This window comes from Taudactylus pleione, unplaced genomic scaffold, assembly GCF_031769625.1.
Source record: "Taudactylus pleione unplaced genomic scaffold, aTauple2 ptg000556l, whole genome shotgun sequence".
Classification (NCBI taxonomy): Eukaryota; Metazoa; Chordata; class Amphibia; order Anura; family Myobatrachidae; genus Taudactylus; species Taudactylus pleione.
In genome coordinates this window covers 25,813,170-25,840,899 of record NW_028284958.1, presented here as the reverse complement: position 1 = coordinate 25,840,899, position 27,730 = coordinate 25,813,170, and the positions used below count along the sequence as shown (strand labels likewise).

Here is a 27,730-nt window from a genome sequence, read left to right as displayed (position 1 = left end):
ATTACCAGTGGCGTCACTGGGGTCTGTGACACTCAGTGCCCTGTACTTGCCCTGTCCCCCCTCCTATTATCCTCTGCACCCACATAATGAATATTCTGCTGTTGCCAGGAGACGGGTTCCAATAAGAGCCTGTCCTGGCGAAGAGCTGGAAGCCGTGTAATAGCATAACGCTACCACAATGCTTCCTAGTTCATGTACTCTGTACACACAGGCCCTGATTCAGAGGCGCACGCTATTTGCGTGCGCTCGCTCTGAATCAAGGCCTCCAGGCCGCTTGCACAGCTGTGGGTGACCACCCACAGCTTGTGCGAGCGGCCTGGCGATGGTTGCAATTATCGCGACCATTGGCGTTGTGAGGAGGCCCTTGTGTTAGGGTCTCAGCACTCGCAATGCCAAGTGGACTTCCGGCTCTAATCGAGCCAGAAGTCCACTACTGACATCACGAGTGATGTCAGTAGGGCTGCCCACAAATGGCAGGCGTTCCTTCGGGAACACCTCCGTATGTTCAGCCACCCCCCCTTAACTAAGTACCGACAATAAATATACATACACAAACAGTAACATATTTAAAACGCAATCATTTGAGGAGCAGCGCCCTTTTGGTCAGCATTCAAACCGCCAAAGTACGTTTCACTGACAGGCTTTATCAAGGCTTGATAAAGCCTGTCAGTGAAACGTACGTTGGCGGTTTGTCGGTACTTAGTTAAGTTAATAATCGAGTTCATACCCGAGACGCGGCTATAGCGTGCTCGTGGACATAGGAAATCAACCTGATATTCATGGGAACAATAAGTTAATCACGAACACTGCCCAACAGAGTATAGGTGATAGCTGTCATTTGGTTTAGCTTTCAATAAGCAAATAGAATTGAATCAATGAGTTCTATATCCTGGTCTTGGGCTGATATTTAGCTGCACACTAAACTGACCTCTACCCGGGACGCGGCTACAGCACGCTCGGGTATACAGGTACTCAATGTAATGCGTGCAAGTAAGCTATGGCCTGATAATGTGGCTGATTATTAATAATTATTATTTAAACTACTCACAGCAAGTCAAGCCTTACTATTAAAATCCCATATTTCGGTCTTGGGCTGGTGCACAAGCTATAGACCAGATGATTAACAGGTGTAATATCTAAGCCTATGACCAAATACAAATAAAACTGCTGATTATATTAAATTAACAGTGTGCCCAATAATTTTTTTGTTGTATGTTGGGTATATCATACCACAACATGCTGAGTTATGTGACAACCTTTATGCACTGATGAATAAAAGGGTTAATTTTACAACAATTCAGCCAGTAACTTACTGTGTGATTCAGTGTGTTCATATTTAGAAACAAATGTTTCAGAATGAATGGGAACATGGTATCCCTTATATGAAAGGTAACACACAGCGAGTGACGTGCAGAAGTAGAGTAATTTAAACAGGTGGATATATATATATATACTTACCTGGACCTACCTTGACTGGGGGACATGGTTTATTACATGCACTATATTGCTGTAGAAGTATGATGAATTATACTATCCATCAATATATACTCATACGTAATTTATCAGACTACAGATACGAAATTGAATACCCTCACAGATATTTGGAGGGCTGATGTGTTAATCTGATAAAATATTCACTGATGGATTTTCGATACTGCAATATATTGTATTAAATATCAATCTTCATAGGTCAATCAATTGTTTAGTTACTCACTAAAGGTGTCACAATAATTGTGGCTAAGGAATATACAGGGATACAACTAATTTTTCATTTATGAATGGATACAGTGTGTGAAATGCAAAGCGTGATAATCTGAGCATGCTATTATTCATACTTACGTAGGTCCAATACCGCTGGGATCACTTGTCATAATAAAATGTTTATTTATTGTCTCTCTGTCTATTAAACCGACTACATATGCATCAAGAAGAGTCATGAACACTCAATACAGAATACAGTAAACTTTATTTAGAGGATAGCAATTGCCCTTAAGTGTCAGCTGATTTTATTCACAAATTTCAATTCTTTTTTCACAATCTTTCAGTATTTTTCATTTTAATAAATATTTCACTATAACAAGGTTTTAGCAAACTTAATAAAGGTTATATTTTAGTTTATTCAATTATTTTGTGTGCGCCTACATAGGACTTTCTTTCTCCTTTCGAGGAATTTGTAAATAAGTATTTAATTATAAATAGGCCCCTTAAAGAGGCTTGTTCTAAGGGGCAGATTAATTTAGACACAAGCTGCTGCCGTTATACACACGCACAATGCAAATACAGTATCTGATTTCTGCTCACACCTGCATAGCCTGCAAGCACAAATATACTGAGAGACACATCCCTCAAAGCAGCCAGAAGCCGTTCCGACAGCAGCTTGCGGGTAATTGAACTGGCTCCTAAAGTAGCATACCCTTAAGCCCTTATCTGTTTCAAGTGATGCTGAGTAAACATGATGCCATGTGAGCTCAAGTCTGGTCTATTTTGGAGCTGCTTATACTTTAGTTCAGATCGGTCGTCCCCAGAATGCAGAGAGAGGCTTTGAGGAGTGATAAAACAGTGGCTCTGAATCAGAGCCGTCCTTCTTAATTTTTAGAGCGGCCTCCTGGCCGCTCGTAAAGCTGTGGGTGACCCATGGGAACGCCTCCGTCTGGGCAGCCACGCCCCCGGCACGCCCACCAAAGGGGGCGTGCTGTCACTCACCATCGACAGCACGCCCCCTTTGGTACGAGACCTGGAGCGACGGCTTGCCCGCCGCTATCCGGGTCTTGCGCATGCGCATGACGGAGCCTTCTCCGTCGTGCGCATGCGCACTGGGCCAACATCGACCCACTTGCAAGCGGGTCTCAATCAGGCCCAGTGTGCAGTCAGGACAAAACATTAAAGTCGCATATGACTTGAGAGGGAGCATGGATGTTCGTTCTGAAAAGCAGCTGATCCCATCCCATCCTTGCTACACTCAGGGGTAAATTTACTAAAGTGTGAGTTTTTAGAAGTGAGTTTTAAAAGTGATGTTGCCCATAGCAACCAATTAGATTCTACATTTAACTAGCACCTTCTAGAATAGTGGTGTCAAACTCGGGCCATCCAGCTGCAGTGGAACTACACATTCCAGCATGCACTGCCACAGTTTTGCTATTACTGCATGCTAAAACTGGCAGGGCATGCTGGGATGTGTAGTTCCACTGCAGCTGGATGGCCCGAGTTTGACACCCCCTGTTCTAGAAGATAATAGCTAGAATCTGATTGGTTGCTATGGGCAACATCACTTTTAAAACTTGCTTCTAAAAACTTGCTTTAGTAAATTTACCCCTCAGAGTGGGCAGGCTGAGAAGTGGAATCACGTGACAGTCTCACCATGCAATAGTATTAGCTCTAATGCCAAATGCATCTACAGCTTATGTGTATTTCATCACTGACAGCTGTACACCCCCACCCATGCTCTGTCTGCGCTTTACACAGTCAGCTGTTATTACACCTGCACTTGCTGAGACACCTGTTTGTAGGTCACCCGCAGGAGCGGGAGAGAGTGATCAACAGCCCGGTGGCTGAACCTGGGGTTATAGAGAGGTGGGAGAGGGCCAACATTAACACAACTATGGGCCGTATTCAATTAGTTTTGCATCTGCAATAAAGTTCCACCCATCCGACTTTTTACCTACATTGCGTGTTTTGGACGAGAAAACGTATCGTGCGCATCCCTGCTTTTCACCGTATTCAATTACAGAACAGGCGAAAACGGCAAGCGGCGAATGTAGAACAGGCGGAAAGTACTGTCAGAATTGGGGTAATCAGTCTGTACCCCAAAAAAGATGCACTAACATTGGGGGTCAATGTAGAAGTGTTCCAATAGCCCTAATAAAACTATTTGCGTCCTTGCAAAAGTGGTGCAGTTTTTTTGAGTGAAAATAAGTAGTCATGTCATATTTGGGGTACTTGAAAATGGGTACTAGCATATTTTAATTTCTCTAAAGTAAACTTTTAGAAAAAGTGAAATTCCTCCTGCATACAAGCAATCCCAAAAAACACTTGGCCCCTTCTTAGAGCACTCCTAGAACCTTATTTTGCTAGTTTTTTAAGTTGTCCCCCCACTATTTTCACCCCGAATTTCGAATGTATTTTTGGGGTGTTCCTGGTTGTTATTTTTTTCCTTTTTTGGGGGTGAATTGTCCTTTGTGGGAGTGTACCAAGGGTTCTCAGTGGTTTCCCAACATCTTCACCCCAAAATATAGATTTGCACTTTTTTTCTCCTGCTATTCTGTGGAGAAAAAGTATCGCCTATTTCAGTGCATTGACTTTTCGCATAGGCGTAAACGGAATGGAATTGAATACGGAGAAAATAAAAACTTGCAAAAAAACACGCGAAAATGGCTTTTCGCTTCGAATTGAATATGGCCCTATGTGTTACATGCTTTGCAAGTTCCAGAAACAAATATTTGTAAATATTACTAGTAGTTGGCTGATTTTATTGGGAAATAGGGCATGGCAGAGAGTTGTTAAGGCGGGTATCCACTACACGATTAAAATGAGCGATTGAACGATAACGATATTGTTATCGTTCATTAATCGTTCAGAAATCGGCCATGAAAATGTCGAAAACAACCAGTGATGCACGCTCCCGATGGTCGTTTTTGACATCTATCATCGTCTGAACATGCTGGTCAATCTGCCGATAATGACAGATTGTCCATGTTCAGGGATGAGGGAGGGTACCTGCACAGAACGACTGATCGTTCAGTGAAGGCACAGCACATACTGTGAAACGTCTGCACGATTACAATCTCGTAATCGTGCAGTCGGTTCACAGTCTGCAAGTGGATGTGCCCCTTTACGGTCTACATTGTCAAATAAAAGATACCCCCTTTAATCTGTAGAATGAAAGTCAGTGGCTCACTTCAGTCCTCTGTTCCCGGTTTCTTTTTAGGAACTAGAGGGGTATGTGACCCATTCACTAACAATGTGATCTGTATTCCTGGTTACAGTTAATATGTGGACGATTTATGTGTAAACATTAACTCTGTACCCTAGTGGGGGAGGGGGAACCTGGACAAGCATAGTAAGCAGAGATTTATGTTCCAGCGACATCTCCTCTCGATTTGTTGTCTGATATTTAGATTTGCAACTTATAACAATTTATAAACGCTATAAAGTCTAGACAGCAGGGCAGTTACATGCTGTGGGTTCTGCTGCTCCTATCATTAGTATGCCAGATCCCACACACTCCACAATGCACACACTATCCTCAATTCACCCTCCGCCTACATTTTGGCCCAATCACAACACTATTTACAATGTATTGTACATCATGTCTATCTGTATTTAATATTTGACTCTATCATAGTCTTAAACTGCTCCTACGCAAAGAAATATGATAAAAAAAAAAATTTTGTAAATCAGATCTTTTATCTATCATTTATATATATATATATATATATATATATATATACAGTATATAGACAATACTTGCAGCAAAGTCATTTTCAGCTGCTGGTGTCAGTTGACATCATTTAACAAAGGACATTTATCAGACATTAGCATCTGACTCGTCAGGATCCTAAAACCTGCATATACATAGTTTATAAATATGCTATTTAAAGTTCTGATTTGTGACCGACTAAGCCTAAAGGTGCGTACACACGTAACGATTTTTTTAACGATTTAACTATAACGACGTCATTTTCGTTCAAAAAATCGTTCAGTTTCTGAGTAATAACGATGAACGATAATCGTTCATGCGCGTTCCCGTTTGTAGTTTATCATCCATTTCTGACTGACCAACTTAACGATTTTTGTTAAGGGAAGGAACATTTTTCGTTCATCGTTGAATAAATCATTAAAAAAATCATTCATTATACTTAAAAAATCGTTCACGTTTTCAAAGGAAAAACTGAATCGTTCACTAACAAAGTCGTTCCGTGTGTATGCAGCTTGAGAGCTTACACCCACTGATTGGTTTTAATTACATTTTACATGCATTTATAAAGTAATATATTACTACATTATTAATCACGCATAGTATTGTGTTTATAATACTCTCTGGCTAAAATTGTTCCTTTAGGAAGCATGCCACTAACTGAACTATTTTGATCAAATCAATTTTTTTTTATTGGGCAAAGGCACCAAATGATTCAGCTTTTCATGACAAAGTAATATTTAAATATGTGAAGTCAGAATCAGGAATGAACATAAATAAAATGTCTTCAACATTTGTGAGCTCATTTGCAACGGTTACAAATAAAATATAGCTCCCATATAATCCCCATTGCGTATTCTCAATTCATTCTGAGAGAGTTCTCCTGTTACCCAGAAATTCTTGTGACACATCCAGCCTGATGTAGCAATATACCAGTGTCACCAGACACACTGGCTCGCGGCAGGGGATGGTAAGATGATAAGTGACTTTGATGCTAGTTGGCCAGCCTAAAATATAGTATAATATATGTAGCTAACAATGCCCAAATGAATGTATTTTAAAGGTGAAAAACCCCACTGTTCTGTGGTAGCCCATCTTCTGGGACCCCCCCGTTAGGAACCTTAAAAGAAAAGAAAAAACAGCGCCCAACAAAAGAGAGCCTGATGTAGAGAAGGTCGCAGCATATAGCTATGTTCTCCCACCAGCCCCCATCACCAATTGTTTTTGCATAGGAACCCGTACGTTGCCATCCTCCCGCAGTGTTGTGACAAAGTGACCTGCAACATCTTTTAACGCCAGATTTCTCCAGGAACATCAAGGGTATCGGTGCCCGATACGGAAAGTCCACACAGGCAGGGGAAACAACTGGTATGGGGGTTTCTTTTAAAAATGTTACAAGTGTGGAAATGTCCTTTATAGCCTCTTTACCAGCTTGCTAAGGATGAGCACGTGTAAATGGCTGTTTAGCCTACTCAGTAACTGCTATGATAATAGAGGGATAGATCTCACACTAACCGCTGTAACCACACACTACCCACTGTATACATTACACCTACACTGTATAATATCTGTATGATGACTCTTCATCTGCATCATTATGTAACCTGATCCTGTAAATAATACATGCTGGGCCTTATTTAGAGATGGATGCAGTCGCAGCAGCTACTGCGTCTTTTGCGGCGACTGTATCTTTTTTGAAATGGCGCGGCCGATGGTCTTCCTACTGAGAAGCCCGCCAGCTGTGGCGCTAATCATTGGCTTTGTGTTGTAAGATGCACCACAACAGATTGTGCCAGCCCTATGGAGGCACGGCATCCCCGTTTGAATATGGCTGCCTGTGTCAGTGCAACGACATCTTTAGACGCAGTCACAGAATGCAACACGCCCATGTCTGGCTAGCCATCCCGTTACCACCCAGAAACACCCACTATAATGGCCTCTCTGTGCGTCCAAATTCACTCTGCGTCTCCCTGCAGTAACCATGCGACTCGGACGCATGCGCAGTACTTACTACATCGGCCAACCGCGTGAATATCGGCAATGCATGCAGTTAGAGTGCGCCTCTATATCAGGCCCGTTATCTGTTCCCAATATTGAGCAACATGTAGACTAACTTACTACTGTTTGTTTATGTCTCTCATTCCCTCTCTCTCTGGTTAAACCATCTCTGCCTCCATTAAGCCGTGGATTGCTCTGTTCTCCACATAACCCTCTTAACATTCTCCTCCTATACAGAGCACCATGAAACCGAGGATAGAAGAGTTTATCTTTCCCTGTCAGGATTGCTCTTGTTCCAATGAATGTGTTAGGAGGCGAAAGAAACATGGGTGAATGAAGTTAGCTTGTGTATTGCTGGATGTGTTGGCTCAGTGAGAACGGGCACTTACTGGTGGTGTTTTGCTGGCAGTCCTGTGGGTTACATTTTTGGATGTTTTCAGGCCATGGCTCGTGGTCACATAGATTATTATCTTCCTCGGCAGCCCCAGTTCTTTTATTCACGCATTTCACCTGCCGACGCTGGATACCCCCTCCGCAGGAAGCTGTGCACTATATGCAGCCAAAGCGTGAGGGAAAGACAGACAAAGGACTGATTTGTGCTGCAAAAAGCCAGTTAGTACAGCAGCCATTTAGATAGATGGTTAATATGGGGAACTCAGGAAATGCATCAGTATTCTAAAGGCTTGAATATGAAAGTTAGTGCCTCTCTCCATACTCACCTGACCCCACGGTCCTACGGCCCATGTTGTGCAAGGATGATCATTACAAGAACGGCTGTTATTGGGTCTCAGGCTTTCATCACATCGACCAGTCTGAGGACAGGTGACTAGTCTCTGCTGCATCCCCCCTCCACACTCCTCTGAGCACTGTAGGGGCAACACAACGTGACATAAGACTACATCACTGGGTACAAGGAGCTGGAGGAAGAATATACTACTGGTCGGAACAGTCCAGATGTGATGAGTGTCTAGTGCAAATATAGCTTAACAAGCATAAGCAAGCTGACATACATAACTGCACTATAAGACCGACAACTCTTCCTAAAATAAAGTGTCAGCAGTGTGTACCACAATACAGTAATGTGTGACATTCAATAGGTAGGATAGCTGTGGATGACATAATAACATGATTGTATAGTGATACCACAAGGAAACAGATTTATCTCATTAGTCTTGGCTCCGATATGTGAAACAACAGCGGTCAGTTGCCCTTTAAATTCTTATTGCCAATCTGTAATCTGTAGGTTTCTTTTACCGCTAATCCTTAACATTTTATGTGTACGTAAACCTCTACTGGTGGCATTGCCTAACACAGTCCAGAACCTGCTCAGGAGAACAGAACAGTAGCAGATCATTGGCCAACCCTCAAAATTATGGGGCTCATTGATTAAGTGCAACTTGCTCTTCTCTCCTGATGGCTGCACGGGTATGCTGATACTTGCAGTCAGGGGTGTAATACTCAACCGGACCAATAGCAAAGTTTGAGGGGTGGCCAATAATCCACTCTGGAGGCTACTGTTCTGTTATTTGGAACATGTGCGGGCGTGGAGCTGACACATGGGCAACATCTGGTTTCAGAAGAGCAGAAGAGGCCTCAGTAACAGATGAAAAGCATCACTAGGCCCCTCTCACTACCAGGCCCAATAGCAGGCAGATTGGCTACGCCAATGGTAGTTCCAAAACTTCTTTCAGTGTAGACACAGCTGTACAACGGTCTTTTTATCACCATGGGCTCTTGAGTAGAAATGTTTGCGTGTACTCAGCATACACTCACCTCTCTCCAGGATGAGACATACCACTCCATACACTTCTGCTCATGACAAACCGTCTGTACACGAGGCTTGTAGACTGTGCTCTGACAGTGGAAAGGCCTCAGCAGCCTCTTGTCCCGGATGTCTACGCACTGGACATCTCTCAGCTGGACTCCTGTCCCACAACTCCGCGAGCACTGGAGATGGAAACATATTTATTTTATTTCAAAGCTTCACATGACTGAACTAGGAAGGAGAAGATCAGAGGAACCATCACAGTTGCTTTTTCACATGAAAGATACTATATTATAATGACATTGACATAATATTACCATCTCAAAAAGATACAAGATGACATTGTGATAACATTTAGGCTTAAAGGGACTAGTCTAAAGGCCCCCATACACGTGGCAATATAGCAGGCGATCCGACTGATTGGTACGATTTGCATGCTATATCGCACAGTGTATGGCCATGATATTGGGCCGAGCGCGCTCCTGCGGGGTCATACATCGCACCCCCTGATCTGTCTGCAGGATCATGAGATCAGGGGATGCGATGTGCGATCCCATGGATTGCAATGCGGGTGAGACAGGGGGGAGCCGGCATATCGGGCGGTCGGCCACCCGATCGCACCGTGTGTGCGGACCGCCTGATATGTCAGACAACGGATCCCCTATCGCCTCGCACGGTGCAATCATATGGGGGCCTTAACTTTTTTTTAATATCTTGATTTGGCTATTATAAATATTACATTTTCTACCTAGTCTGCTTCTTAAGTTCACCATTTAGTACAGTTCCCCTGTTTGCTTTCTCTTCCCCAGAATGCCTGTATCTTCATTCACTGGTCTCCTCAGTCTTATTGAGGTTTGATAATCATGTTTCACACTATAGATTGTGGCATGGCCTTTTGGCAGAGAAAGGTGCTATCATGGGAGGGGGCTGTATGATGTCACTGGGAGTAATTAATAAAACAATATGAGCAGGAGCAGACAGAGCAGGAGCACACATGACCCCCTGAATCTGCTCATAGCTTTATGCTCTCCCTGCCTGTGCAGGCTATGTCTGTCTGCCATATACATTATCCTATGCTAGGTAAAATCCGTTTCAGGTTAGAGCCCTTTTAATACAACAATATTAAATATGGTGATCTGATGGGGAAGAAGAGGTAGGTCATTGATCTGGCTAAAATGCCCAAAGTTTTCAGAGTTAAGGGGACAATGGGCCTGATTCAGAGCCGCTCGTAAGCGGCCGCTCGTTCGCTCCAAGCGATGATCGCACAACTGCGCATGCGTATGGGTTGTAATACGCATGCACGAACCAGTCATTGCGGTTGGAAATTGTGTGCTCGCAAAATAGCGATGCCTGCTAATTTGAGTGACAGAATGAGGCGTTTGTGGGTGGTAACAGGGGAAGGTGCTTGAAAACGGGGAGTGGTGATCCGAACGCAGGCGTGCCAAACGGTCAAAATGGGCGTTTTAAGGGTGTGCATAATTAACAAAGCAGCGTCATCGGCCACGTCACTTGGTTCTCTTTTAGCCTGAACTGCTCGCATGATTGCAGTAGGAAAATCCTACCACAAGCACTGCGAGCAGTTCATACGCCTTTCAATGTACTCGATTAATCTAATAAATAGCGGAGATGACAGAGGATGCGAGCGGCCAGGGGGCGTTTTTTACAAAATAGCGAGCGCATGTTTGTGTTTGTTCGCTCGTTCAGACATAGAGGCGTCAACAGACCGCAAAGAGCGAGCGCTCTATTTAAATATCCGGCCCCTTTTTCTGAACAAGCGAGCGCAAATAGCGTCCGGCTCTGAATCAGGCCTAATGATCAGTTATAGGACCCTACAGTGTCAAAGGTGAGATAAGTACTAACTAGACTGGGGAATGTGGTTTGACTGATCAGGGACAAAGAGGAAGGATAGAATGTTCTAACTCGGGCCTGGAAAACCTGTGGCTCTCCAGCTGTTGTGAAACTACAAGCCCCAGCATGCCTTGCCAGAGTTTTAGCATTCCCTAATAGCAAAACTGTGGCAAGGCATGCTGGGACTTGTAGTTTCACAACAGCTGGAGAGCCACAGGTTGGCCAAGCCTGTTCTAACTAATCTACTTCAAATAATAGGTAGTAGGGGTCTATTATGACGGCAAATACGAAGGACAAGTGTCACATTGTGACTCCTCCATATTTGCTTCCTCCCTGCCGCTCTGTGGCAGGGAGGCATAACGCTATGAGCAAGAGAATCCAGAGGTGCTGTCGGGGATGGAGCTATAATGCAAATATATTGTAATGAGATTGACTATTATCATGTGGTGCCCCTTTCCCTCCTCTGTGCATCAAAATCAGAGGTTGGGGAAGTCAGCTGAGACTTCTTAGCTTTTGGAGCACAGCTGTGATGTATGTAAGAAAACAAATATTACATATGTCGCTGTTCTGTTATTTAAAAAAAAAAACGGAGGACAGCCCCAGCTCTACATTAGTACATAGAGCCCCTTTTTTCTATCTACAGTGTCATGTTTATTTGTAATATGCCTCTCAATGTGACACATAATATGACATTAGGCTACAGTGCCGCTGTGATAAATAAATGAGGATTATGTGCTGTTTTGTAGATGAATTACCTTGCTCCAGTTCCCCACTGCCCAGGATGCACAAGGCCGTAGGTAGCAGCGACGAGCAGGAGCTGGTTTGGTGTTAGCGTCACATGTCCCATTCTCATCTGCTCTGCATGAAACTGACCGCCACATTGCACCAAGACCACAAGAGGTGGAGCACTAGAACCCAGAAACACAGCACAAGCTTCAACTAAACATGTTCTGTACATGCGACACAGACTATGCGTAAGCTAAATTCCCTAGACCACACATTAATGCAGGTACATAGCACAAATGTCATTTAGTAATTCCAGGCATCTACATATTCTCAAATATGCCTGTTTATAAGGGTAAGTGCATGAATTAGGATGCTAAGCTGGTGTCACCTGCCTCAGATAGAAAATGTGGTGCCTTCTACAGGTAAGTGCTGGGTGGATCAGAGCACTCATTCTTGAATGTGAGCTAGTCGGACTGGTGCACATTGTATTGGATCTACATGTAAAAATAAGACTTAATTTTGTGGGGGCAAACAGTAAAATGAAAATCAAAGGGTGCATTTAGAGAAAGTCACAATGTCCCTTCACTCCTCTGATTTATTGCATACTTGCCTGCAGGTCTATTAAAGTCTTTCTGGGCTTATACTGATGACATGAAAGAGATAATTATGCCCCACCTCCCAATGCATGATAGTTATGCGTCATAGCATGATGTGGTTTCACCATAGGCCTCCACTACACGTGGTGACGAGTTATGCACCATCACACAGAAGTCATCTTGCTATCATCTCTGACACTTCTCCCCCTATCCAGGAGAACCGCAGACTTCCTCAGGAACTTGGGTGCCTCTTGGACATTTCCGGAGAGCCGCCATGTATGATTTATTAAGAATGAGGTATAAACTAACAGTATTTTAGGAAAACAAAAGGAAAAGTTGAAATGAAGTAATGAGGTCATAAAGTGCTAGCAAAAAGGGCTCGGATAAAGCATTTCCATCTGGCCCTGCAATCTCACCAAAGCGGGTGCGCAGCAATATTCCTGGAGCGGTCCCTATACACCTATGAATGCTCTCTAGGCAGACAAGTGCATTTGCAAAACATATTCTGATTTGTAAATGAGCCCCATTCACTAAACTAAAAGCCAGGAAAATCTTGATAAAAGGGCCACAACCTATAAAATACATGTTATATGATCATCGTTCATTTCTGTTTCATGCAACTGCATATAACTTATTTGTCCCCTCAAAATATTCAAAATAATATCAATCTTCTGCTAGTGCGTTTGCGTTTTTATTTCTTCCTAAGAATCATGAATACGATACAATAAAACACAACCTCTACTGTGCATTTCTGTAATAAATTCTAAGTATAAAAATATTTATTTTGCCATCATAAACATCCACCCATTATCAAAATATCCCCTTCGCAGACTCCTAAAACAAACAACTTAAGCCCACCCACAGAATAGAACCTTGGAAGCAGGAGTTTCCATTCTTTACCTCCCACTGATTAACCCTGAAACGCCCAGAATAAGCCTAACAACGGAGTTGTTTCTTACTGAAATCAGGTGGTTTTAAAAGTAAGACTGCTATTAAACAGGATCTGCGAAGATACAGTAATCGCCCCTTATGTGCATTATAGTATATAGAGTTAGGAGTAAAACAAAAAAAGGAGTAACTTTGCACCTAAACAAACTATGATTTTTTTGCATGCAGAGCAAATACTGGCGGCTTTTGCATGTAGCCCACCAGTACTGGACAGCTCTATTTTTACGCTGTAATTTAGATTTCAGTTTGGACACACCCCTCCCAAATCTAAATCTCTCTGCACATTGTACATCTGCCCCACCTGCAGTGGGGCATGGTTTCACCAAGGTGCATCCTTACTTGCTTTTCTTTTTGCTTTGTTCCCAATGTAAAATCAGTCCCAGTATATGGAAAGTAATGCACAATTGTCCATCCACCCTGTTCCGCTCTATGGGCCTGATTCAGAGTTGTACGCTAATGCCATCGCAGCTGCGAATTTGTACGCAGCTGCCATGCGTAAATATGCTTCTGTCCAAGTCCAAGCACCTGCGGAAAATGTTGCAGCATCTGTGTACAAAGAAGCAGCATCGGTCGCAGATCATGCGATTGTTGCAGTCCTAAGTGTATCTATAGATCCGCAGAATGGCCCTGGGAATTGAGACCCTGAAGCCATATTCCTTGCATATGAGATCGCAGTCGCTCGGAAAGACAAGCCCCCGAAACGGTCGTAACACACCTGCATTCTTTGCTACATTACTCCCGTTACCTTCCCCAAATGCTCCTTGACTGTCAGTCACACTGCGAACAGTCACTACGAGCGACTACGGTAATGTACCTTGACGCGGTGCGCAGTTTACTGACAATCGCTCAGCTCTGTAAACATCGGAAGAGCGTAGAACTCTGAATCAGGCCTGATGGTAGTGTCTCCTTGAAGATGCTCTGCTCAGAGATAAGCATGGTTGCTGTCCATGATAGATCTGCGCACATCGGTAAAAACATCAATTGTAAGTGCTGCTTACTATAACCTCTGAGTTGGTCTATTAATTACAGCGTCAATATTTTTCACCTAAAGTTGCCTGCTGAAGTCTCAGCTGTGTCTAAAATAAGTAATGTGAACAGCAGCACGTCAGTACTGTCCTCATCTCCTGTGTCGCATTTGTACATTTATTGTATGTTTGCCTATCAATGTGTTTTCCTGTGTAAAATACTAGTTAAAAGTTTCTTTACAATCTGCTGATCAATGCATCCTAATAGGACGTGTAATTGTTTGCCGGGCACCGGTCTCCCGATGTAGGTAAAATGACAGGAGTCTAGATTTAGACGCCTGTCATTTAACCCTCACCGGGATTAAGCAGTCGGGAAGCCAGCGGTCGGCATTGCATCCGCCGGCTTCCCGAACATATACCGTGTAAATATCAAGCCGTGTTGCAGCACTAAATAAGCTATGCGGATGCTAAACTTTCTATAGCTATGCTATAGCTAAGTAACTTTCCCTTTTCCCTAGTGTAGAAGCATGAGCTGTCTTGTTTTGGTCCAAACCACTCACATGTGGTGAAACAAAATAAACTACAGGAGATTATACCATGTCTACAGCTTACATAGTGATTTATAACAATGCTACAATGAAGGGGAGGATTCAATTAAGCGCCAGGTCCCATTGTAGCCTTGTGCAATGTGTTTCTGCAGGATATTCATGGCAAAAAGCATCAATTAATTTATTAAAATTAAGCAGTGTTTATGTACTGTAATAGCACAAAGCACATTGGGTGAGGCTACAATGAGATCTTGTGCTTAATTCAATCAGCCCACAGTGTCAAACAGATATCTTCCCGATTTTTTATATATTTTCTTAGAATGGAAGCATCTTTTATTTACCACATAGAGTTCAAAACCCAAGGCACTATACAATGTATGTATAGGACAGATAGAGAATAAAATACAAATCACTCATTGGTCATTTATATTTTGAGAACAAAAGTAGCAATCCTATGAAAAAGGGCCTGGTTCAGCTTTGGGAATAGAGTGAGATTTAGCATTTAACTGACCATCTTGGTGAAACCATGCTGCACTGCAGGTGGGGCAGATTTAAAATGTGCAGAGAGATTTGTGTCCAAACTGACATCTAAATTGTAATAATAAAGCTGTGCAGTATTTGTGGACTACATGCAAAAGCAGACAGTATTTACCCTAAATGCAAAAAAATGTATGTATTTACACACCCCTTGCATTGCAACATGGTTGGTACAGGTTCACAGTTAAATGCTATTTCTCACTCTATTCTCAAAGCTGAATCAGGCCAAAAGTGTGGTAGGCTATAACAAAAATGATATTTACCATTTGTTTTGGTTATTATTATTCAAGCTGATTTCTAATTCTGCACAGTTTAATAATAACCTATAACATGACAGACACAGTCACATGATGTAGTGAGCAGAGAGGCTTTGCAAAGCCGCTTTGAGCTCTGTCTGAGGTGATCCTCCCCTTCCTCCTCCCTCTCTGCCTACACATGACATGCGCTTTGCATGTGGTCCCACCAAAGCCCCAAGTAGAAGCACAGCTAAGATAAATTACTTCCAAATGCACATTTTAAAGGTACCTAACTTGCTTTTTAAAGAACAAAATAAATCTTCCAAGAGCGATTGCAGCTTTAAGTTTTACTATTTACTGAAATTGCTATTTTTATATACTTTACTCTTCCAGGTTGTTGACTGTGCTCACCCCATCTCTGAAACTCTCACCTCACTCCAGTTTCCAACCTCCCAATGACTTTTCTGCAGATTCTCTTCCCCGAGTGATGATGAGGAATGGTTGGTATGAGTTATATTTGAAGCTCTTGTTGTCTCTTTTTCATCGAGATGAGGATCAGCATTTCCTTTGATATAACTCTTTGGACTATGCAACAGGACAGATGTTAGTATGTCTGTTGGGAATGGGAAGGTCATTGTCGGTGAGGATTGGGTGACTTGTGGACCAATGGAGTTTGTGTCACCATGAGAATCTAGTGAAGTGTTATTTTCTTTTTGTGGTGGTAAGTTTGTATGGTCTAGCAGGATGTCCTTTGGAGTTTGATCTGTCAATGAGTTCCACTGTGGTTCTGGCAATGGTTCCTGTCTCATATCTGGTGACCTATCAAGTGCTGGAATTTGTGAAGCTTTGTAGGTTGAGTCTGGTGAAAAGGGCGGTGATGCTGGACTTTTAGTAACTTCTGATATGAAATAGTGAGAAGAGGAATGTGTTGAGGGAAACAATGTGACGGCTTTGGCGATATCTGAAGGCTGTTGTGTAACAGGTAGAGGTAGAGTTGAATGTATAGTGTTTTCTGGAAGATTTATATCCATCATGTGTGTTGTAACTGAAGAAAGTACTGAAGTTTCATCTGGCTTGTCAGCAGTTGGTGCCAAGTGATCTTTGTCATTAAGTCCTTCTTCATCACTTGGTGTAGTGGTAAGTTGGTCCACAAAGAAGGACTTTTTTATAGCTGAAGTTGTTCCTTTGGGTGGTTCCGTTACATCATTATCACCCACCACTGATGTACTCGAAATGACGGATGGCTTCAAGTGGTCACTAGATACTAAATCATTTAATGCATTTGTGGTCAAATACCTATATGGGTTTTCTGTGGACTGGATGCTTCCAATATTCTGGCCTTTATTCCCCTTTTCCTCACGAGGGGCATGTGTTGGAAGATACTCATTATCTACCTCTCCTCCTACCTTAATAATATTGTCTTCTAGTGGATCATAGGTCAAATCCTCATGAAAATTAATAAAGTTGTAATCGTAATAGAAGTCATCAACAAATGCTCTCCCAACTTTTCCTTGAACTCCATTGCCGACATTAGAAAAGTCTCCTTCAGAGATGGAATTATCCTCCAGGGAATCTTTCTTGCTGCTAGAAGCCCTCGGTAGGCCGGGAAAGATTTCATTGACAATCTCCTTGCTGGATGCTCCACTTCCTGTCCAGTCAAATGGGCTGATGCTTGGTGGACAAGATGGCATCACACATGCTTGCTTCGTGATGGGACTCTCTGAAGGTTTACAGGCACCGCCTTCTAGTTCATTATCACAGAATACATCTCGATACTGGACCCCCTCTCCACATGATACTGAGCACTATAGGAAATAAGAACAGTGTCAAAGAGGGATTTGGATTAGCCAAAAAATAGAGCATAGGAGAAATATAAATTAATGGTCATGGAAATTGATAATTTAATTTCTTCTCCCAGATATTACTCACCTGGCTCCAGTTGCCGTGGTGCCAGATAGCAGGGCAGGGTTCACGTTGGTTGCAGGCAATGCTGGATTCAGGTTTGGGTATGCGTTGACAGTCTGAGGGTTGCAATGCCCGTTGTTCATCCAATCCCACTCTTTGAATGCAGAGGACTGTTCTCTTCTGCACACCGCCTGCTCCACATGTGATGGAACACTGTTGCCACTCTCCCACCCACCATCTGTTATAAACATGTGCGGACAGTGAGGAACTTTCATTCTGCTTTAGCATATATATGCAATGAATACAGTGAAAAGGCGAAAGTATGTGTATATTAGAAAATGATTTATAGCGGAACTCAGGAGGTGAAGCAGAAAGGAAACAAAATAAAGGATTATCAGGTGCAGCTAACCTCGGAGGGCAGGGCTCCTCATTGCAGTTCCGCTGTCTGTCATCAGGTCGAGTCAAATAGTCACAGTATCGTTCTTCCACAAGACCAAATACTCTCTCCACACAGTGCACCAGCTGTCTCTGCACCCCTGACAGATGATATGAGCAGTACAGTCACATCTATAGTCTCTTGTGGACTTTACACTGTATCCATATACTTATTTTTCTTTTATTTTACATAATTGATTTCCTTTTTTTTCCACTTGCAGTGTATGTTATTTTACCATATCCACCATCTTTTCTTATAAATTAACAGGCTACTAATACAAAAGCACATGCAGATGTACTATGGAAAAGCATAGAATGACAGTCACAGAGATAGAAATAACTTGGCAGAACTTCATTTATTTAACATTATAATTAGATTTCCTAAACAACCAAGGATTACAGCTTATCTTGTACATCCAGTTCTGACACAACTTTAATATTTATATTTGTGTATGTATGTGTGTGTTGCACTCTTTGAATACAGAATTATACAAGCAATGACATTTGTTGTTTGTATTGCATGTTACAAAGAGGAAGATGTATTAAGCCTTCTAAATAGTGCAAAGTTGCCATAGCAACCAATCAGTTTCTACCTATCATTTTATAGAATGTACTTGATAAATGTTACCTAGAAGCTGATTGGTTGCTATAGGAAACTTCTCCACATGTCTACTCTTTTTAGAAGGGTTGATACATTCCCCCCAAAAATGTGTTGTTCAGTGATAAGGATTATTTTATCACCTTATAAAAATCGATGATAATAAAATGCTGAGATCTTCACTTGTACACACAATCATTGATCCTCTCATTAGCACAGATAGGCATGTTGTATTTATTAACATACATGACCTTCTGCAATAAGTTTTGGAAACCATGTACTGGTGTTCAGACAGTTATAAAGTCAGGGATCAAAACTATAGCAGAATGAAGCTGATCTTCTTGAAGCACATTTATGAAAAGAGCTAACCGTAAAAACAAATGAATGGTGTAGCCTGCAGCAACCAATTAGATATTTGCTTTCATTTTCTAACCTATACTAGATATATAACAGGATCTGATAGGTTGCTAGGGGATACAACACCTATTTTTGCAGTTAGTGTCCCTTCCAATGTAGTAGTTCATGAGCAAGTGATATTTGTGATGTACTCGTTGTCTCTCACCAATGCCGCATGTTGCGGAGCACTCAGACCATGCTCCATATCTCCATGAGAAATCTGGTGGTTGAATCTCATTGCCGCTGTCGAGGTCCCTCTTGATGGTGTACTGGTAGCGGACCCCAGGATTCTTCTCCTGGAACAACAGCTAAAAACACAATAGTAGAAGAATTTTGTTTGTCTGTAAATTGGATTGGTGCGTGTACATTTATTTTCCCTTGGGAATATAGTGTATTGTCTTGTTTACGTTTACTGAGTTGCTTTGTAGTTTGGTAGGAGCAATAGTGAGTGTGAAATTGCTTTTATGTGTTTTGAAGTGAATGAGCATGAATCCGCGAATACAGCATGTAAGCTGGTTTAGGGAGAGACACCTTAAAGTCTGTTTAGAATAGTGGTTACCTCGCGCTCCCTTACGGGTTTTGTGTTTGGGCAGCAAATTTGTCAGACAAGGGTACCCAATCTATGCTACCTTATAGTCTGTGGTACAGTGCTAAAAATATTTATTAAGATAAATGTAGCAATTGTACTTGCATTACACATCTTATACCACTGTTAACATTATTCGAAAAAATCTTTATATCAGGAATCCTTATTAATCATCTCTTGCACACGTGCTTAGGAACTGAAGTTTGGTCAACAAATGGATGTGACTGTGTTCATTATCAGTGTATTTGTAATAATAATAAAATGACTGGATGGCTCTATAGTGTTTCTCAGGGATAAAGGATATCTGGCTGATACAGAGCTGAAAGCAAGTTGGATATAATTGCTCCCACATTGCACAGAACTAAATTATTATTATCATCATTATTATTATCCTTTATTTATATGGCGGCACAACGGTTCCACAGCACCTTACAAAGTACATAAACAAATGAGAAAACAAGAAAACAGTGACTTACAGTACAAAACAATGCAGGACAAGAACATAGTTTATAAACATTGCTGCATCAGCTGTCATAACACTCAAATAAGCAGTATGGCATCAGCAGCCAAGGTGCCCTTGTGGGGAGTCAGGAGTAAGGGAAGGAGAAGCACAAGAGGGAAGAGGGCCCTGCTCGTGAGAGCTTACATTCTAAAGGGGAGGGGCAGACAGACAGGCATGATACAGATGGGGTTGACATGGCGCAGCAAGTTAGGATGAGGGCCTGAAGGCTTTGATGAAGTAGTGGGTCTTGAGAGCTTGTTTGAAGATTTGTAGAGAGATGGAGAGTCTGATAGGGAGCGAGAGAGAGTTCCAGAGATAGGGAGCAGCGCGGGAAAAATCTTGGAGGCAGGAGTGTGAAGAAGTAATTTATTTGGCAGTAGAGGCGGCGTGCATTTGTTAAGCCAAGTGAGCGGACAGGAGTGTGAAGTGAGATGATATATGAGATGTAAATGGGAGAGGATTGGGTGAGGGCTTTGTAAATGAGTGTGACCTTGAATTGAGTTCTGAAGGGGAAGTGGAGCCAGACAGTGTAGGGCTTGTAGGAGAGAAATGCATATATTTGCCCGTATGCATCTCTAGACTGCCCCAATCTATATGTTTGTTTCATACCCAGCATCACCAGGGCGTACTTGTACCAACCCCATCCTTGTGAAAAGATACTTGTGAAAACCAGCTTTATGCCTCTGGACAACTCTGCAAAGGTCGGAATTTGGGTGACACGTCCTCACTGAATATTGAAATTTGTACAACTCTGTATTGTCCGGTACTTGCACAAGCTTCATTCCGGAGCATGCGCAGTGTAAAAACACAAAAGTTATGCTCTGCAAATGGGCAAAAGTTCAACATTGCATGAGCCCCTATATGTTCTGCTTTGTGTACCTCTGTATAATTGTATGCTAGTATACAATACGAAGTATTGCCATAATTGCTATATAACATATTACCTGTATCCACACAGGCTCATACGTTGGGCCAGGGGCAGTCAGGTTCTCCAGATTCCCAGTGCGTGTGTAGGTGAAAGTTGTTCCTGCAGCTTGGTACTCCCCATTCCACTGAATAGTCCATCTGCCATTTAGGAAATATTTCTCTGGATCTTCACTACGAAGGGCTAAGAAGTTCCCAGCCTCTGCTACCTCCTCAATCCGGATCTCCCGGGCACCCGGTGGAATCAGACCAATATCAACGTACCCTGGAAATTAAAGTTGCTCCTTTAAACCACTGCATCCAAGTAAAAGTAAGATACAGTATTCAGGAAAGAGCTTCTGACACTCTGTCAGCGCTGTCATCAGAAATTGTGCAGCCCTGTACAGTACAAAACCATTACAGCAATGGCGGATTACCAAATAGGCAGAGTAGGCACCGGCCTAAGGGCCCCGTGACAACGGATCAAAATAATATTGATTTGATCTTGAAAGAAAATTACAATCAACCTTTCTTACATTGTTTCCAAAAGATAGATAAAATGAATCAACTCAAAGAAGCAAAATCTTTACATTGAAGACTCTATAGAGAAAATACTGTATTAATGTAATCAGTGGCAAACGCAGGATTTCTAGAGGGGGGTTTCCAAATGCTTGATTTTAGAATGAGAGTGGCCAGTCCATGAAGAGGGTAGAATTAGTACTCAACCAGTTTTAATATGTGTCATACAAAGTGTATTGTGTATCCTAATTCCAGCATATACAGGACCAGCGATCACAATAAGCCATTAGAGGCAGCAGTAGGGCCATCCTGCCTGAGCTGGATGTTATTATTTTAGGTGTGGGCACCATTCCAGACTATTGGAGCAAATCCAGGAGCCTGGAAGAGCAGCAGAAGAACCTAGCACTGCCCTGGACATATATGTACATATTGGGCTCTATAGCAGTGCATCCCTAGTAGTGCATGTTTTCCAGATCTCCTAGTTGGTGCACAGGTTATTTATTACTGTCTGATACATGTTAAAAGATCCACAGGTGGTGCTAATTATTTCATTTGTAATACTGAGAAGAACATGCAACACTAGCAAAAGTCTATTATATTACTATTTCTACTGTGGTCATGTGTGTGCTGGGGAGGGGGGTTTCCAGGCAGATAGAAACCCCCCTGCGTTTGCCTATGGTAATGTACCCATTAACAACTTAAAGTACATAGACATCAGATTCACGTTACAGTTTGTCTCTTAAAGTTCATCTTCTATCAGCTGCCAGTTTGTAAAAAAAAAAATCGGTGCAACCTACATACGGTTTATTAAAATTGTTGGTTGGTAAACTTAAAAACGTATTAGGAGATCATTTGCGAGGGGGGCCCCAATATTTCGACTGTCTAGGGGCCGACTCAGGGTTTACGCCAGCACTGCATTACAGCTGAGCAGATCTATGTACTGCACACTACATACTGTAGCTCTTATCAGATCAATGGCTGCACACTACATAGATATTCTTAGCTGCAATAGTTATATTGTGACAATCACAAGTAGCTTCATATAGTTGGAATTACCAGACTTCATATGCAGGAGCAAATAGCTCTATGTGTAAGGTGTCTGACTGCAATGTGTGAAGTTGTCAGTTCAAGTACCAGGAATGACATTACTAATGCTGGCCATACACGCTGCAATTATCGGGACGATCCGCCCGATATTGGCGGATCGCCGCGATAATTGCAGCGTGGGGGGGGCGACCGAGGGTTAAATATTGCTCGGTCGGGCATGCTGGATCGTCCAGAATGCCAGTCCGATGCGATATTACCCGGTAAACTGTCGGCCGCATCGGGCAGTGTATGCCCAGCGAAGCCGACAGATAGACATTTCCTGTGTTCCTTCCTACGGAAAAAACAGGGAAATGTCTCCTCCCCCGAGGGCGGAGCGCGGATGTCGGGCTATACACTGTGAGATTTCTCTCACAGTGTATGCCGCGGACATCTGCGGCTGGCAGCCGGCCAGATAAAATGTCTGTCGGTCTGACAGACATTTTATCTGGCAGTGTATTCCCAGCATAAGAAATTTGTGTTATAAATACGCAAGAAGCAGTTCACAGGCAAGATCATTACACAGTGCACCGTGGGTCTTCCTAGGCTGTACTTACATCCCTATGGCAGCCCTGCTCTCTGTCCTAGCTAGTGCCATCAGGTGATACTCATAAAGTAGCCATTCTTACTGTGTGAATAGTTCCCCATCCCACATCACTGTTCACTTTTTACTGCCTCCAGACATTCATCTTTTTCAGTCTGCCTGATGGACCTGAGTAACACGTGGAGAGACTCCTGCCAGAATCCACACCTACAACATCTGCTGGTTTGAAAGATACAGCTCAAACGTAATTTGTGCTGGAACCATTCAAACTCCATTACCCTGACAAGCAAGGTAATCCAATATTCCAGCCTTTAACTGTATAACTAGTGAGGGATACTTTATCTGCACAGCTGTTGCATTAAGGTAGGGAAAATAAAGGCAGTTAGGTTGATTTATAAAAAAATGGATTCATTCTTTAAACTATCCTTCCAGTCAGTGTGATTTTGTCACAGCTTCTGCTGATATAAAGAGGAACTCACCAAGCCCATCACTATCCTCAAACGTTTTGTGCACAGTGTGACATGAAGAAGAGTTGCCAAGACAAACGCCACAGCGATCCTCCTCTGCATTGGAGTCAATTTCATAGTCACAGCCAATGTTCTGTATTGAAAGATTCAAAACCTTCATTAGAGTGTTTCTATCAATGGCCATCTGAAATAAATGTTGACTCTGTAACCCCGCCCACCCATGATGTAACACTACACTTCTGTGTAACCCCGCCCACCCATGATGTAACACTACACTTCTGACTGTGTAACCGCGCCCACCCATGATATAACACTACACTTCTGACTGTGTAACCGCGCCCACCCATGATATAACACTACACTTCTGACTGTGTAACCGCGCCCACCCATGATATAACACTACACTTCTGACTGTGTAACCGCGCCCACCCATGATATAACACTACACTTCTGACTGTGAAACCCCGCCAGGGCCGGACTGGGACTAAAAAGAGGCCCTGGCATTTAAAGCAAAAAAGGCCTACCTTGCGTCAGCACCTGGCATAGACTAATCCCCTTACTATTTCTGACTCGTCCCACTTTTAGTCTATGTTCTTACAAATATAATTAATATTAGAACAACATACAAGCGTACATCATTCTCTGCTTTAAAATACACAGTACAGGGCTCATCCTGCAGGGAATTCAAACATGTGTCATAGTCGAACATTTGGTATTTGGTTGGTTCTGTTAGGTAAAGCTGGCACTATATTGGTTTAGGTCAACACATAGAAAGGGAAGGAATTCTGCCAATTGACCAAGCCCTAGCTTAGCAGTCGTAGAGGATTAGATAGTGATCACTGTAGAAATTTTTTAGGGCAGGGGTGCTGAACCCAGAGGACGACACATCTGTGCACACCAAAGCAGAGCCGTAGTTACACTATTTGGTACTCTGTGTACATAAGGAGCATTGGAACTGCCATACACAACTGATGTATTCGCTCACACTTAAAAAAACAGGTGTGGCCTAGCTGGGACGGGGCATGACCACACAATAGTACCTCCAAATTAAATGATGCCACACAGTAGTGCGCCTTTGTCACATTACACTGCACAGTAGTGTCCCTTAGTTACGTTACACCACACAGAGCTCATTCACGCTAAGCCACACAGAGCCCATTCATGTTATGCCACACAGTAGTACTCCTTAAACCACATTATGCCACAAAGTAAAGCAGTTAAACATTATGCCACACACAGTAATGCCTCTTATAAAATTATGCCACACACAGTAATGCCCCTTATAACATTATACCATATAGTAACGCCCCTTAAACATTATGTGACCCCACCATCAACTCATGTCCCCCTACAGTATGTCCCTCCAGCAACCTCTCACACCCCCCCCCTGTGTCTGTCCAGCAGCCTCTGTCTTCCCCCTGTGTACCATCAGCAGGTGAATGTGTTGCAGGTCACCAGTGCACAGCAGGCAGCCATGGAGAGTTTCGTGTTGTCTATGTGCGCAAATTCCATTGATTATTAAAAAAATAGGTTGCAGCTTCAAATTGCCTAGGTACCTCTACTAGATTATGGGTAAATATTAAGGTGAGAGTTCACAGCACTTCTATCTCTTGGTAGAAAAAAGGTTGTTGGAAGGGGGATGGTTTGGGACAACATTGGGAGTATGGATCCCTAAAAAATGTCAGTCACAACAATATTGTTTAAAAACAGTAAATATTTATTTCACCAGATTATAGTATTAAATATATTTAGCTCAGAATACATGTAGTGTAAATTGCAAGATTCTCCATCTCAGTATAGTTGACAATTTACATTTCATATGGCAAATAATAAATTAGTGATAAAAAAAGGCCTAACCGGCATTATATTCCATTCATAACGAAGATTTAGCTTAAAAAATTAGACAGCATAAATACATGAATACGTATAAAAAAAAAGTCCCATGATCCTTTCTGAGTCACAAAGTACCTAATTGGTACAAATTGATGTGCAGCTAAGACTATCTGAAAAAAACAGCTTAAACAATATAGGTTCAGGCTGTGGATATGGGTCGGGTATGAAATCCCGGCGGTTTAATAACCGCCGGGTGAAATACCGACAGTGGAAGCCCGGCAGGTGCAGAATCTCGATGGCGCAGGTAAGTCACCTAACCCTACCCTTCACCCCCCCCCTAACACTCCCTTGGGGGTGCCTAACCCTAAAACTACCAGGGTGGTGCCTAATCCTAAGTCTCCCCGGGGGGGCCTAAACCTAACCCCCCCTCCCCGCACCCTAAACCTAACCCTCCAAGGGGGTGCCTAGCCCGGACCTCCACCAGTGGTGCCTAACCCTAACCCCTCCTTCCCCTGGCCTAACCATAACCTAAAGATAGGCATCTAGATCTAGATTTGTCTTTAGTTCCATGTCGGGATTTAGACGACGAGATTCCAATGGATGGCTTCTCATCCATTGGTATATTAACTGTATCCCATGGATATAAAGCCTGTAAATTAATGCAGCATGCGACTTTAAATGTGCTTATAATGTCCAGAAATCTGATCCTCCTTGGTGTGAATGCAATTATATAGTGCAATATGAAGATAGACAAAAGTCCAATGTACTAATCCTCATGTGTGCTCTTACATGGTAACGCACACTTACTCTGCGGATGGTTAGTACAGGCATTCAATAAACAAATGCTGTAGGTACTGTAGATGCACTCACCCTGCCAGTGTCATAGAAACATAGAATTTGACGGCAGATAAGAACCATATGGCCCTTTGGGTTAGGGATGGGTTAGGTTAGCATCAGGGGTTTAAGGTAGGTTGTTAGTGGTTAATGGTTGTTTGGGTATTGTTAGGGTATCAGAGTTAGGGATTAGTGCTAGGAAGTTAGGGTATTAAGGTTAGGGGTTTGTTATAGTCGGGAGTTAAGGTTGTTTGGGTATTAGTGCTAGGGTATTAGAGTTAGGGGTTAGTGGTAAGGTAATAGGGTTAAAGGTTTCATAGAATGTCTGTACTATAATATTCGAGGAAGCCATGACATGCACTGGACTACACCCATGTACACCATTATGCATACATTAAGGGCCCATCTAACACAGGGTCACTGGGTACTGCATGGCATATGTCACAGCATAACAGGAGTGGGTTGTGTCATCCCAGCATCACCCCTACCCCACTAGACCCAGTACCTACGAGGGCACCCTCCCCTAGACCAAGTACCCAGGAGGGCCCTCCCCCTAGACCCAGCACCCAGGAGAAGCCCTCCAAGACATTCCTGTGCAGACACAGAGTCTCACTTCCCTGCAGGTACCCAGGTCAGTGGCCCTGCTCGGAGGGGAGGCAGCTTACCTCGGCCCCTGGCGGGGTGGGAGTGCAGCTGCTGGGGGTGCTGGACAGAAGACCTCCTCTGCTCCCGGCTCCTGCATTGCTTCCTCCGCTTACTGCATCGCGCTGTCCCCGCAGTGCCGCCATTGCCATCGCCTTCACCTCCCCGGACGTACTGCTGCTGCCTCAGCCTCTTCCTCCGCTTCACCCTGGGCTCATCTCTGAGATACAGCAATGCCAGCACCTGTTCTGCCGAGAGCCACATGCACTGCACTGGGTAGTGTCAAGCAGATCCGCTGTCATTCAAATCTGGCCAATCAGTGCTCGTGGACCGGCAGTCGTTGCTGATTGGCTGCCGGTCCGCAAGCTCTGATTGGCTCATGGCCTGCATCAGATTTGAATGACAGCGGCAGTGGCGTGAGTGTCTCTGAAGTGCTGTGGCTTGGCTGCATGCTGGTGCTCTGGTGACCCGGCACTGGACCGGCCCATCTGGCCATCGGCCCATCTGGCATTTGCCAGAACTGTCAGATGGCCAGTCCGGCCCTGGACCCCGCCCACCAATGATGTAACACTACACTTCTGACTGTGTAACCATGCCCACCCATGATGTAACACTACACTTCTGACTGTGTAACCCCGCCCACCCATGATGTAACACTACACTTTTGACTGTGTAACCCCGCCCACCCATGATGTAATACTACACTTCTGACTGTGTAACCCCGCCCACCCATGATGTAACACTACACTTCTGACTGTGAGGACCTTTTATATTTTGGGCACTATGGTGATGTAGCCAGGCAGTGGGGTGCTACTATGTATATATATTGACTAATAAATATAATTTGCAGGTATAAAATCAATAAATATATGCATAAGGAAGTAAATAATGAAATCTACGGTA

At 43.1% G+C, this 27,730-nt stretch overlaps 1 protein-coding gene across 1 annotated transcript in view; it reads right to left on the bottom strand.

Moving 5' to 3' along the window:
* ADAMTS7 (ADAM metallopeptidase with thrombospondin type 1 motif 7) overlaps window positions 1-27,730 on the bottom strand; it is a 113,818-nt gene that overhangs the window by 4,609 nt on the left and 81,479 nt on the right. Inside the window, exons 14-23 of the mRNA XM_088452804.1 lie at window positions 23,531-23,651; window positions 20,947-21,191; window positions 19,081-19,222; window positions 17,895-18,021; window positions 17,510-17,723; window positions 16,012-17,385; window positions 11,780-11,932; window positions 9,185-9,358; window positions 8,131-8,277; window positions 7,801-7,960 (exon numbers count right to left, since the gene is read on the bottom strand). Of these exons, the coding sequence (XP_088308930.1) occupies window positions 7,801-7,960; window positions 8,131-8,277; window positions 9,185-9,358; window positions 11,780-11,932; window positions 16,012-17,385; window positions 17,510-17,723; window positions 17,895-18,021; window positions 19,081-19,222; window positions 20,947-21,191; window positions 23,531-23,651 (2,857 nt within the window). The remainder of the gene's footprint in view (window positions 1-7,800; window positions 7,961-8,130; window positions 8,278-9,184; window positions 9,359-11,779; window positions 11,933-16,011; window positions 17,386-17,509; window positions 17,724-17,894; window positions 18,022-19,080; window positions 19,223-20,946; window positions 21,192-23,530; window positions 23,652-27,730) is intronic.